General features: G+C 43.4%; 1 protein-coding gene across 1 annotated transcript in view; it reads right to left on the reverse strand.

Annotated features, from left to right (window-relative positions):
- Positions 1–14,211: 14,211 nt before the first annotated feature.
- LOC120046859 (albumin 2-like) overlaps positions 14,212–14,767 on the reverse strand; it is a gene marked incomplete at its 5' end in the record, with an annotated part of 13,778 nt that continues 13,222 nt past the window's right edge. The window contains one exon of the mRNA XM_038992426.1: positions 14,212–14,582. Within this exon, the coding sequence (XP_038848354.1) occupies positions 14,538–14,582 (45 nt within the window). The remainder of the gene's footprint in view (positions 14,583–14,767) is intronic.

Here is a 14,767-nt window from a genome sequence, read left to right on the forward strand (position 1 = left end):
ACATCGAACTCTGGTGAGGTACTGTGCGTCAGTGACGTGCAGTCAGTGACGTGCAGTCAGTGTAGGAGGGGTAGGCAGTGTTCACCCTGTGATAATGTCATACAAAAAGCTGTTATGTAAAGACAAATTATAAATAATTGTAATTTTCTTTTGTTATCTAATGTTTTTCTCAATGATTCTGGTGGTTTTTATGCTCATAATATTAGATATATTTGAACTCAGGAAAGGCGCCAGGGTATTATCGCCCTTCATTCAAAGCCCTTCAAATCTTTGACATACACAGCGGTTAATGCAGGGGTGGTCCTGGCCTTTCTCCCGCCCCTACAAGAATAGTCACTGTGAGTAAAACGAAGGTGAAAAGACATCTAAAATACTCTTTTTTTTTCTCCAGACGTTGAAGGTATTCAGTTTAGGTTCTGAGTGAAAGTTGAACATATGTCATTTAGAGATGTCAATGTTTGGGCCATTGAAGTCACCAGACCTGGGATTTCGGGTGTTTAACCCCTAATGATTTTGTCTCAGCCCGGAGAGTCTTTTGCCCTGCTGGGATGGTGTAAAACAAACGAGTCTACACTGTATTACACACTGCAATGAATACTCCAATCGTGAATGAACCTGTCCTTCTTAGTGCTGCCTAAAAGCAGCATTTCTGTGTAAGGTGGCACTTTAGAAGGTGGAGTCAAAGTGGTTTTCCAAGACATTTCTGATTCATCCAAAGACATTTCTGATTCATCCAAAGACATTTCTGATTCATCCAAAGACATTTCTGATTCATCCAAAGACATTTCGGCAGGCGACTGTTCCTTCTCTGAGAGAGAGAGCGCAAAGAAGGAGAACTGGAGGTAAACTTTGTTCTCTTGCTACTACTGTAACACATTTTGTTAGCCCATGTTGATGCTATTCAGAGTTATTGACCTCACAGTAAACCAGATTAGAGTAATTTACATTTCAACATGTTGACTCAAAGCTGTACTGACAGATAACGTTAAACAATATCATATCAAATCAAATTGTATTGGTCACATACACGTGTTTAGCAGATGTTATTGTGGGTGTAGCGAAATGCTTGTGTTTCTAGCTCCAACAGTGCAGTAATATCTAACAAGTAATATCTAACAATACACACAATCTAAAGTAAAGGAATGAAATTAAGAATATATAAATATTTGGACGAGTAATGTCAAAGCGGGATGTTAGGGACTACACAGTCTAGCTAGCAGTGCTGCTAACATTAGCTACCTAGAACATTTTATGAGCAGGGTTTTGACAGTAATTGATTAGCTATCTGGACACTGAATCCAATTTTTGGAGCTCTGTTCACCATTCGACAAGTATCACTGACTAACCAACAAGTATCACTAACTAACCAACAAGTATCACTAACTAACCAACAAGTATCACTAACTAACCAACAAGTATCACTAACTAACCAACAAGTATCACTGACTAACCAACAAGTATCACTAACTAACCAACAAGTATCACTAACTAACCAACAAGTATCACTAACTAACCAACAAGTATCACTGACTAACCAACAAGTATCACTGACTAACCAACAAGTATCACTGACTAACCAACAAGTATCACTGACTAACCAACAAGTATCACTAACTAACCAACAAGTATCACTAACTAACCAACAAGTATCACTAACTAACCAACAAGTATCACTAACTAACCCCCCCCCACACACACACACACTCTACAGTTATATTACATGCCTTCTGCTAATCTGAGTTTATGCAGTTCCAACATAATCAAGGTTGGCAGCCTAAAATCCCAATCCTGCTATATTGCACCTAACTACAACATTAATTAATGCAAAACATTAATTTGTGGTCTAGGCTGCCACCCTTTGGATTGTTTTGGAACTGCACAGTGTGCGCAGCATGACTAGCTCACGTTAGTTAGCAGTAATGTGACCAACATCAACACGAGGCATTTTTTTATATTGCCAATCAAATATCGGACATGGTTTATGAAAACATTGCAACAAAATGATACAAATACTTTTCCCAATAATTTTTCTAAATGGAAAATTACAATATAGTTATGCACTTGTAATTTATACTTGCTAATAGATTTTTATAAATATTATTAACACCATATTCCATGTGTTTACTGACCACAATCTATTGAATTAGTATGAAGAAGTGTTGATTATTTGACGTCAGGAGAACACAGTGGAAGAAAGCAGTGAGATATGCAACATCGCGTTACGTTTCTGCTAAATGTTCACTGCCAGCCTGGCACCCTGGCAGTGAACATTTAGCAGAAGTGTGGGGTGCTTCATTTCGGTCGCGCAGAGATCAACCCCCCCCCCCCCATCCGGAGTTGGCCCCAGGTCTTCAGGGTTGAGCCTCGGATGTTCTGAATGTCTAGTGACATCCCTGGTTTGGGCCAAATCAATGCTGGTCCAGACCTGACACAATCTGAACCAAACATAGACGTCTATAATTGATTCAGATTTGGTCCAGACTCGACTTAAAAACAACGTTCGTGGACGTGGAAATCAAGGCCAGTCCGGACTGCACCAAAAAAACAAGTCCAGTCCGGACAGGGCCAAAAAAACAAGTCCAGTCCGGACAGGGCCAAAAAAACAAGTCCAGTCCGGACAGGGCCAAAAAAACAAGTCCAGTCTGGACAGGGCCAAAAAATCAAGTCCAGTCCGGACAGGGCTAAAAAACAAGTCCACAAAGTATCAGTGTCGGTCCGTGCTTACTGAGGTATAGCCTACAGCAGGGAGGGGCTAATCCAGTCCTCAGGGGCCGGAGTGATGTCACACTTCCACCCCCCCCATCCCCAATCAACACAGCTGATGAAACTAATTGCATTCTAAACTGAAGATCCTGATTAGTTGATTATTGGAGTCAGATGTGTTATTGTGACACCAACCAGGCCCCAGAGGATTGGAGTTGCCCATCCCTGGCCTACAGTGTCGCATGAAATTTGCTGTCCTCGTCAACATGCCGCCCGCCATAGGCGTATTCCTGTCTAATGAGCGGGCCGGCCCTGGGTTCCTGACTCCAGTCACTGTTAATGGACAGGGTCTGTGTAATCATATCTAATGAGCGGGCCAGCCCTGGATTCCTGACTCCAGTCACTGTTAATGGACAGGGTCTGCATAGGCGGCTGTGTAATCATGTCTAATGAGCGGGCCGGCCCTGGGTTCCTGACTCCAGTCACTGTTAATGGACAGGGTCTGCATAGGCGGCTGTGTAATCATGTCTAATGAGCGGGCCGGCCCTGGGTTCCTGACTCCAGTCACTGTTAATGGACAGGGTCTGCATAGGCGGCTGTGTAATCCTGTCTAATGAGCGGGCCGGCCCTGGGTTCCTGACTGCAGTCACTGTTAATGGACAGGGTCTGTGGAATCATGTCTAATGAGCGGGCCGGCCCTGGGTTCCTGACTGCAGTCACTGTTAATGGACAGGGTCTGTGGAATCATGTCTAATGAGCGGGCCGGCCCTGGGTTCCTGACTCCAGTCACTGTTTTTTATTATATTTAATTTAACCTTTATTTAACCAGGTAGGCCAGTTGAGAACAAGTTCTCATTTACAACTGCGACCTGGCCAAGATAAAGCAAAGCAGTCCGACAAAAACAACACAGTTTCACATGGAAAAAACAAAAGTACAGTCGATAACACAATAGAAAAATCTATATACAGTGTGTGTAAATTGAGTATGGAGGTAAGGCAATAAATAGGCCATGGTAGCGAAGCAATTACAATTTAGCAATTTACACTGAAGTGATGGATGTGCATATGATGATGTGCAAGTAGAAATACTGGTGTGCAAAAGAGCAAAAAAGATAATAAAAACAATATGGGGATGAGGTAGGTAGTTGGGTGGGCTATTAACAGATGGGCTGTGTACAGTTGCAGCGATTGGTAAGCTGCTCAGATAGCTGATGATTAAAGTTAGTGAGGGAGATATAAGTCTCCAACTTCAGCGATTTTTGCAATTCGTTCCAGCCATTGGCAGCAGAGAACTGGAAGAAAAGGCGGCCAAAGTGGGTGTTGGCTTTGGGGATGACCAGTGAGATATACCTGCTGTAGCGCGTGCTACGGGTGGGTGTTGTTATGGTGACCAGTGAGCTGAGATAAGGCGGAGCTTTACCTAGCAAAGACTTATAGATGACCTGGAGCCATTGGGTTTGGCGACGAATATGTAGCGAGGGCCAGCCAACGAGAGCATACAGGTCGCAGTGGTGGGTGGTATATGGTGCTTTGGTGACAAAACGGATGGCACTGTGATAGACTGCATCCAGTTCGCTGAGTAGAGTGTTGGAGGCTATTTTGTAAATGACATCGCCGAAGTCGAGGATCGGTAGAATAGTCAGTGTTACGAGGGTACTGTTAATGGACAGGGTCTGCATAGGCAGCTGTGTAATCCTGTCGAATTAGTGGGCCGGCCCTGGGTTCCTGACTCTAGTCACTGTTAATGGACATGACTGATGATTGGCTGAGAAAAATTGATGATACAATTATTGTGGGGGGATGTCTTGTTAGACTTCAGTGCAGTTTTTTCACATTATTGATCATAGTCTGCTACTGGAAAAACGTATGTGTTATGGCTTTACACCCTCTGCTATATTGTGGATAACGAGTTACTTGTCGAACAGAACACAGATGGCGTTCTTTAATGGAAGCCTCTCAAATATAATCCAGTTAGAATCAGGAATTCCCCAGGGCAGCTGTCTAGGTCCCTTACTTTTTTCAATTTTTACTAACGACATGCCACTGACTTTGAGTAAAGCCAGTGTGTCTACGTATGTGGATGACTCAACACTATACACGTCAGCTACTACAGTGACTGAAATGACAGCAACACTTAACAAAGAGCTGCAGTTAGTTTCAGAGTGGGTGGCAAGGAATAAGTTAGCCCTAAATATTTTTTAAACTAAAAGCATTTGTATTTGCAACAAAACATTCACTAAACCCTAAACCTCAACTAAATCTTGTAATAAATTATTTGGAAATTGAGCAAGTTCAAAGGCTAGATTGTAAACTGTCATGGTCAAAACATATTTATGCAGTAGTAGCTAAGATGGGGAGAAGTCTGTTTATAATAAAGCAATGCTCTGCCTTCTTAACAACACTATCAACAAGGCAGGTCCTACAGGCCCTAGTTTTGTCGCACCTTGATAACTGTTCAGTCGTGTGGTCAGGTGCCACAAATGCCTTGGATGTACATCCCTTGGATGTACACAGCGAGTGAATATTAGTAATACGCATGTCAATCTCTCCTGGCTGAAAGTGGAGGAGAGATTGACTTCATCACTACTTTTATTTCTGAGCGGTATTGACATGTTGAATGCACTGAGCTGTCTGTCTAAACTACTGGCACACAGCTCGGACACCCATGCATACCCCCACAAGACATGCCACAAGAGGTCTCTTCACAGTCCCCAAGTCCAGAACAGACTATGGGAGGTGCACAGTAATACGTAGAGCCATGACTACATGGAACTCTATTCCACATCAGGTAACTGATACAAGCAGTAGAATCAGATTTAAAAAACACCTTATGGAACAGCAGGGACTGTGAAGCAACACAAACATTAGCACACACACACACACACACACACACACACACACACACACACACACACACACACACACACACACACACACACACACACACACACACACACACACACACACACACACACACACACACACACACACACACACACACACACACACACACAAGATAACATACGCACTATACATACACATGGATTTAGTACTGTAGATATGTGGTAGTGGTGGAGTAGGGGCCTGAGGACACACAGTGTGTTGTGAAATCTGTGAATGTATATTGTAATGTTTTAAAATGCATAATAAATACACATGGACAGGGTCAGCATAGGCAGCGCTGCTTTACCTCGTTGGAAGCAGCTTCATTCATTGCATTGAGATAATTTAACATTGTGTCTATTGCCTAAACATGTTGTGTGGGTATTGCCTGGGGTAAGCTCTCACATGTGGGTGTGTACATCATTTGGCGCTTGCATCACTTGAACTGAACAAAACGCTAACTAGCTAGCAAGAAAAACAACAACCTGACAAATGGACACTGTACTCCACCTCAAACAATTCTCCAAGTTGTAATAATTGAAGGCACCATTTGGAGGTTTGGAAGAGTGGAACATGAACTATAATGACAGACCAGACAGAGGCAGTATAAAGGGCTTCTTCTACAAGATGTGACTTTATTCATGACAGACAACCAGCATCTCCCCCACTGCTAGCTGGCAGGCAGGCCAACACTGAGTACTGGACTGTCCACTTGTCTGAAATGTCATTACCGGTTAACAGGTTTTAACCAGACTTCTACACATCTTGAACGTTTTGCTTTGTTTGACGTAGTGGGAATGGGGTTTCTCCCGCCACTCAATGTGGCCCGAGCCTTGGCTTCTACAAGATGGACGCTACTAACTACACTACAACCATTCTACCAATGTGGCTGCATGGGGGGGGGGGGACTCACCCAGGCGTATTCTGCTTTGACCGGCTGGGGGGGGACTCACCCAGGCGTATTCTGCTCTGACTGGCTGGGGGGGGACTCACCCAGGAGTATTCTGCTCTGACTGGCTGGGGGGGGGACTCACCCAGGAGTATTCTGCTCTGACCGGCTGGATGCCCTAATGGATGGAGCTACCTACCTGTGTGCTGGATGCCCTAATGGATGGAGCTACCTACCTGTCTGCTGGATGGCCTAATGGATGGAGCTACCTACCTGTGTGTTGGATGTCCTAATGGATGGAGCTACCTACCTGTGTGCTGGATGCCCTAATGGATGGAGCTACCTACCTGTCTGCTGGATGCCCTAATGGATGGAGCTACCTACCTGTCTGCTGGATGTCCTAATGGATGGAGCTACCTACCTGTGTGCTGGATGTCCTAATGGATGGAGCTACCGATCTGTGTGTTGGATGTCCTAATGGATGGAGCTACCTACCTGTGTGTTGGATGCCCTAATGGATGGAGCTACCTACCTGTGTGTTGGATGTCCTAATGGATGGAGCTACCTACCTGTCTGCTGGATGCCCTAATGGATGGAACTACCTACCTGTGTGCTGGATGTCCTAATGGATGGAGCTACCTACCTGTGTGCTGGATGTCCTAATGGATGGAGCTACCTACCTGTCTGCTGGATGTCTTAATGGATGGAGCTACCTACCTGTGTGCTGGATGTCCTAATGGATGGAGCTACCTACCTGTGTGCTGGATGTCCTAATGGATGGAGCTACCTACCTGTGTGTTGGATGTCCTAATGGATGGAGCTACCTACCTGTGTGCTGGATGTCCTAATGGATGGAGCTACCGATCTGTGTGTTGGATGTCCTAATGGATGGAGCTACCTACCTGTGTGTTGGATGCCCTAATGGATGGAGCTACCGATCTGTGTGTTGGATGTCCTAATGGATGGAGCTACCTACCTGTGTGTTGGATGTCCTAATGGATGGAGCTACCTACCTGTCTGCTGGATGCCCTAATGGATGGAGCTACCTACCTGTGTGCTGGATGTCCTAATGGATGGAGCTACCTACCTGTCTGCTGGATGTCCTAATGGATGGAGCTACCTACCTGTGTGTTGGATGTCCTAATGGATGGAGCTACCTACCTGTCTGCTGGATGTCCTAATGGATGGAGCTACCTACCTGTCTGCTGGATGCCCTAATGGATGGAGCTACCTACCTGTGTGCTGGATGCCCTAATGGATGGAGCTACCTACCTGTGTGTTGGATGTCCTAATGGATGGAGCTACCTACCTGTGTGCTGGATGCCCTAATGGATGGAGCTACCTACCTGTGTGCTGGATGCCCTAATGGATGGAGCTACCTACCTGTGTGTTGGATGTCCTAATGGATGGAGCTACCTACCTGTCTGCTGGATGCCCTAATGGATGGAGCTACCTACCTGTCTGCTGGATGTCCTAATGGATGGAGCTACCTACCTGTGTGCTGGATGCCCTAATGGATGGAGCTACCTACCTGTGTGCTGGATGCCCTAATGGATGGAGCTACCTACCTGTGTGCTGGATGCCCTAATGGATGGAGCTACCTACCTGTGTGCTGGATGTCCTAATGGATGGAGCTACCTACCTGTGTGCTGGATGCCCTAATGGATGGAGCTACCTACCTGTCTGCTGGATGCCCTAATGGATGGAGCTACCTACCTGTGTGCTGGATGCCCTAATGGATGGAGCTACCTACCTGTCTGCTGGATGTCCTAATGGATGGAGCTACCTACCTGTGTGTTGGATGTCCTAATGGATGGAGCTACCTACCTGTCTGTTGGATGTCCTAATGGATGGAGCTACCTACCTGTGTGCTGGATGTCCTAATGGATGGAGCTACCTACCTGTGTGCTGGATGTCCTAATGGATGGAGCTACCTACCTGTGTGCTGGATGCCCTAATGGATGGAGCTACCTACCTGTCTGCTGGATGTCCTAATGGATGGAGCTACCTACCTGTGTGTTGGATGTCCTAATGGATGGAGCTACCTACCTGTCTGCTGGATGCCCTAATGGATGGAGCTACCTACCTGTGTGCTGGATGCCCTAATGGATGGAGCTACCTACCTGTCTGCTGGATGTCCTAATGGATGGAGCTACCTACCTGTGTGCTGGATGTCCTAATGGATGGAGCTACCTACCTGTCTGCTGGATGCCCTAATGGATGGAGCTACCTACCTGTGTGCTGGATGCCCTAATGGATGGAGCTACCTACCTGTGTGCTGGATGTCCTAATGGATGGAGCTACCGACCTGTGTGCTGGATGTCCTAATGGATGGAGCTACCTACCTGTGTGCTGGATGTCCTAATGGATGGAGCTACCTACCTGTCTGCTGGATGCCCTAATGGATGGAGCTACCTACCTGTCTGCTGGATGCCCTAATGGATGGAGCTACCTACCTGTGTGTTGGATGTCCTAATGGATGGAGCTACCGACCTGTGTGCTGGATGGGAGAACTGTGCTACCGGTTACTGTGTGTGTGTGTGTGTGTGTGTGTGTGTGTGTGTGTGTGTGTGTGTGTGTGTGTGTGTGTGTGTGTGTGTGTGTGTGTGTGTGTGTGTGTGTGTAATAATATTATTGTGTCTGTGTGTGTGTGTAATAATGTTATTGTGTGTGTGTGTAATAATATTATTATGTGTGTGTGTGTAATAATATTATTGTGTGTGTGTGTGTGTGTGTAATAATATTATTGTGTGTGTGTGTAATAATATTATTATGTGTGTGTGTGTGTGTGTGTGTGTAATAGTATTATTGTGTGTGTGTGTGTGTGTGTAATAGTATTATTGTGTGTGTGTGTGTGTGTGTGTGTGTAATAATATTATTGTGTGTGTGTGTGTGTGTGCGTGTGTGTGTGTAATAGTATTATTGTGTGTGTGTGTGTGTGTGTGTAATAATATTATTGTGTGTGTGTGTGTGTAATAATATTATTGTGTGTGTGTGTGTGTGTAATAGTATTATTGTGTGTGTGTGTGTGTGTGTAATAATATTATTGTGTGTGTGTGTGTGTAATAATATTATTGTGTGTGTGTGTAATAATATTATTGTGTGTGTGTGTGTAATAATATTATTGTGTGTGTGTGTGTGTAATAATATTATTGTGTGTGTGTGTGTGTAATAATGTTATTGTGTGTGTGTGTAATAATATTATTGTGTGTGTGTGTGTAATAATATTATTGTGTGTGTGTGTGTGTAATAATGTTATTGAGTGTGTGTGTGTGTAATAATATTATTGTGTGTGTGTGTGTGTAATAATGTTATTATGTGTGTATGTGTGTGTAATAATGTTATTGTGTGTGTGTGTAATAATATTATTATGTGTGTGTGTGTGTAATAATATTATTGTGTGTGTGTGTGTGTAATAATGTTATTGAGTGTGTGTGTGTGTAATAATATTATTGTGTGTGTGTGTGTGTGTGTAATAATATTATTGTGTGTGTGTGTAATAATATTATTATGTGTGTGTGTGTGTGTGTAATAATATTATTGTGTGTGTGTGTAATAATATTATTATGTGTGTGTGTGTGTAATAATGTTATTGTGTGTGTAATAATATTATTGTGTGTGTGTGTGTAATAATATTATTGTGTGTGTGTGTGTAATAATATTATTGTGTGTGTGTGTGTAATAATATTATTGTTGTGTGTGTGTGTGTAATAATATTATAATGTGTGTGTGTGTGTGTATGTATGTGTGTGTGTGTGTGTAATAATATTATTGTGTGTGTGTGTGTAATAATATTATTGTGTGTGTAATAATAATATTGTGTGTGTGTGTGTAATAATATTATTGTGTGTGTGTGTGTAATAATATTATTGTGTGTGTAATAATATTATTGTGTGTGTGTGTGTAATAATATTATTGTGTGTGTGTGTGTGTGTGTGTGTGTGTGTGTGTGTGTGTGTGTGTGTGTAATAATATTATTATTATGTGTGTGTGTGTGTGTGTGTGTGTGTGTGTGTGTGTGTGTGTGTGTGTGTGTGTGTGTGTGTGTGTGTGTGTAATAATATTATTATTATTATGTGTGTGTGTGTGTGTGTGTGTGTGTGTGTGTGTGTGTGTAATAATATTATTATTATGTGTGTGTGTGTGTGTGTGTGTGTGTGTGTGTGTGTGTGTGTGTGTGTGTGTGTGTGTGTGTGTGTGTGTGTGTAATAATATTATTATGTGTGTGTGTGTGTGTAATAATATCATTATGTGTGAGTGTGTGTGTGTGTGTGTAATAATATTATTATGTGTGTGTGTGTGTAATAATATCATTATGTGTGTGTGTGTGTGTGTGTAATAATATTATTATGTGTGTGTGTGTGTGTGTGTGTGTGTGTAATAATATTATTATGTGTGTGTGTGTGTGTAATAATATTATTATGTGTGTGTGTGTGTGTAATAATATCATTATGTGTGTGTGTGTGTGTGTAATAATATTATTATGTGTGTGTGTGTGTGTGTGTGTGTGTGTGTGTGTGTGTGTGTGTGTAATAATATTATTATGTGTGTGTGTGTGTGTAATAATATCATTGTGTGTGTGTGTGTGTGTGTGTAATAATATTATTATGTGTGTGTGTGTGTGTGTAATAATATTATTATGTGTGTGTGTGTAATAATATTATTATGTGTGTGTTTGCGCGTGGCGCGCTCGGTGCATTGGAAGATGTGTAAATCCATTGTGAAAGGCTATGGAGTTTGCGTTGTGAATTATTCAGATGAAATGTGCCCATATATTGATCTTTTAGTGGCACTTATCAGTTGTAACTGGGGATGCTACATCGGTCTGACTGGCTGAGCTCAGTTCAGCAGTGTGTCTTTTTGTTTGATAGTCATCTGAGCCTATCCCTTGTGTATCTTGGCTACAATGGTATTTACATTTGGTGAAAAATTGTTTGTCATTTTCGGTTAATATCCTATGTCAGTATTTCTCAATTCCGGTCCTCCAGTACTCCGGTCCTCCAGTACTCCCAACAGCACACATTTCTGTTGTAGCCCCAGACAAAATCACCTGATTCAACTCATTGAGGGCTTGATGATTAGTTGACAAGATGAATCAGGTGAGCTTGTCCGGGGCTACAACAGAAAAAGGTATGCTGTTAGGGTACTGGAGGACTGGAGTTGGGAAACACTGGCCTGAGTCACTCTGGTTGTTGGAGCTATCTGTTGTATGGTGAACTGGGGCTTCATCAAGGTTTATTGAGTAAAGGAAGTACATCTGGATTTGGTAATAACCAGTGCCTATCTAGTCATTGAACTCACCGCACGTCGCTGTTGTGTGTCCGTAGCTTCACCTAGTGCCAAGTGGACAGTTTTTTGGCCAGTTAGGCAACAAGGGCAGTTAAGGTCACCGCTACAGAATTAAAGTCCCCCAGCCACATTTAACAACACAACAAGCACATACGTCACACAACAAACAAATTGAGATGCTGAAACAGATGAAGGCATTCCAATCAGTGCAAAGAAGCCTGAATGTGTGCCCAAATGGCACACCATTTCCTATATAGTGCACTATTCTTTTGACTAGAGCCCTTAAATGCCAAGAGTGTGCAAAGCTGTCATCAAGGCAAAGGGTGGCTATTTGAAGAATCTCAAATATAAAATATATTTAAATTTGTTTAACACTTTTTTGGTTACTACATGATTCCATATGTGTTATTTCATAGTTTTGATGTCTTCACTATTATTCTACAATGTAGAAAATAGTAAAAATAAAGAAAAACCCTTGAAATGTAGTGTATATATACACTGCTCAAAAAAATAAAGGGAACACTTAAACAACACAATGCAACTCCAAGTCAATCACACTTCTGTGAAATCAAACTGTCCACTTAGGAAGCAACACTGATTGACCATAAATTTCACATGCTGTTGTGCAAATGGAATAGACAAAAGGTGGAAATTATAGGCAATTAGCAAGACACCCCCAATAAAGGAGTGGTTCTGCAGGTGGTGACCACAGACCACTTCTCAGTTCCTATGCTTCCTGGCTGATGTTTTGGTCACTTTTGAATGCTGGCGGTGCTTTCACTCTAGTGGTAGCATGAGACGGAGTCTACAACCCACACAAGTGGCTCAGGTAGTGCAGCTCATCCAGGATGGCACATCAATGCGAGCTGTGGCAAGAAGGTTTGCTGTGTCTGTCAGCGTAGTGTCCAGAGCATGGAGGCGCTACCAGGAGACAGGCCAGTACATCAGGAGACGTGGAGGAGGCCGTAGGAGGGCAACAACCCAGCAGCAGGACCGCTACCTCCGCCTTTGTGCAAGGAGGAGCACTGCCAGAGCCCTGCAAAATGACCTCCAGCAGGCCACAAATGTGCATGTGTCTGCTCAAACGGTCAGAAACAGACTCCATGAGGGTGGTATGAGGGCCCGACGTCCACAGGTGGGGGTTGTGCTTACAGCCCAACACCGTGCAGGACGTTTGGCATTTGCCAGAGAACACCAAGATTGGCAAATTCGCCACTGGCGCCCTGTGCTCTTCACAGATAAAAGCAGGTTCACACTGTGCACATGTGACAGACGTGACAGTCTGGAGACGCCGTGGAGAACGTTCTGCTGCCTGCAACATCCTCCAGCATGACCGGTTTGGCGGTGGGTCAGTCATGGTGTGGAGTGACATTTCTTTGGGGGGCCGCACAGCGCTCCATGGGCTCGCCAGAGGTAGCCTGACTGCCATTAGGTACCGAGATGAGATCCTCAGACCCCTTGTGAGACCATATGCTGGTGCGGTTGGCCCTGGGTTCCTCCTAATGCAAGACAATGCTAGACCTCATGTGGCTGGAGTGTGTCAGCAGTTCCTGCAAGAGGAAGGCATTGATGCTATGGACTGGCCCGCCCGTTCCCCAGACCTGAATCCAATTGAGCACATCTGGGACATCATGTCTCGCTCCATCCACCAACGCCACGTTGCACCACAGACTGTCCAGGAGTTGGCGGATGCTTTAGTCCAGGTCTGGGAGGAGATCCCTCAGGAGACCATCCGCCACCTCATCAGGAGCATGCCCACGCATTGTAGGGAGGTCATACAGGCACGTGGAGGCCACACACACTACTGAGCCTCATTTTGACTTGTTTTAAGGACATTCCATCAAAGTTGGATCAGCCTGTAGTGTGGTTTTCCACTTTAATTTTGAGTGTGACTCCAAATCCAGACCTCCATGGGTTGATAAATTTGATTTCCATTGATCATTTTTGTGTGATTTTGTTGTCAGCACATTCAACTATGTAAAGAAAAAAGTATTTAATAAGAATATTTCATTCATTCAGATCTAGGATGTGTTATTTTAGTGTTCCCTTTATTTTTTTGAGCAGTGTATATATGTCCACCACTCTAATGCACCGTACATATACCAGAAAGTTGCTTTATGTCTTCTATAAACCATAAAGGGGTGACAAGACACAGTGGCTGTAACCAACTATCCAGGGAGCCATGGAGAGAGAGAGAGAAAGTTAATCATTTCTGAACCAAAAATGTGCAACTCTTTACATTAACGTTGCCTTCATAAAGGGTTTAGGAAGGATTTATACTTAGTTCATCAACTGTTAATAGAAAAGACATAAATCATTAATAAACAGTTTTTAAGAAAACTCATGGGGTTAAAATGGTGAGATAGTCATAATGAAACTAAGCATGGACAAGTATTAAAGTCTTGAGAATCCTCCTACCACATAATAATAAATATCCACGGCAGTAATGCAGTTGATAGACAGGACTTTATTCAGTTATTCATGTATTTGATTGACAGGAGTCATTCATGTCTATCAGAAATTAACCAGTGGTGTGATTCATCCCAGATAGAGGTTTGATGAGGACAGGCTGTAAGGCATATGAGTCAATCACAGATCACTGATAGGACAGACTTATGAGTGGATGACAAGGCGTTGCGGGTAGGAGGATGAGGTCACCGTGGTGTAAATGTAGGCTGGGGAGGTAGATGGATCGATACAGACAGAACCTTCTTTTTTTTAATTTTTAAATCATCAGTTCATCTTTTGAAATTAAAATCATCAAACTTCTGTCTTAAACCTTGACCAGCACTGCACTCTCAGAAACCAGCTTGGGTGCCTGTAGGAGAAAACAAGGTGATCAGTTGTTAGAATCAATGAATGTTTCCCCTTTACTGTTCTGTACCACCTCTCTTAATGAAACATGATGTTTCCCCTTTACTGTTCTGTACCACCTCTCTTAATGAAACATGATGTTTCCCCTTTACAGTTCTGTACCACCTCTCTTAATGAAACAGGATGTTT

This window comes from Salvelinus namaycush, chromosome 4, assembly GCF_016432855.1.
Source record: "Salvelinus namaycush isolate Seneca chromosome 4, SaNama_1.0, whole genome shotgun sequence".
NCBI lineage: Eukaryota > Metazoa > Chordata > Actinopteri > Salmoniformes > Salmonidae > Salvelinus > Salvelinus namaycush.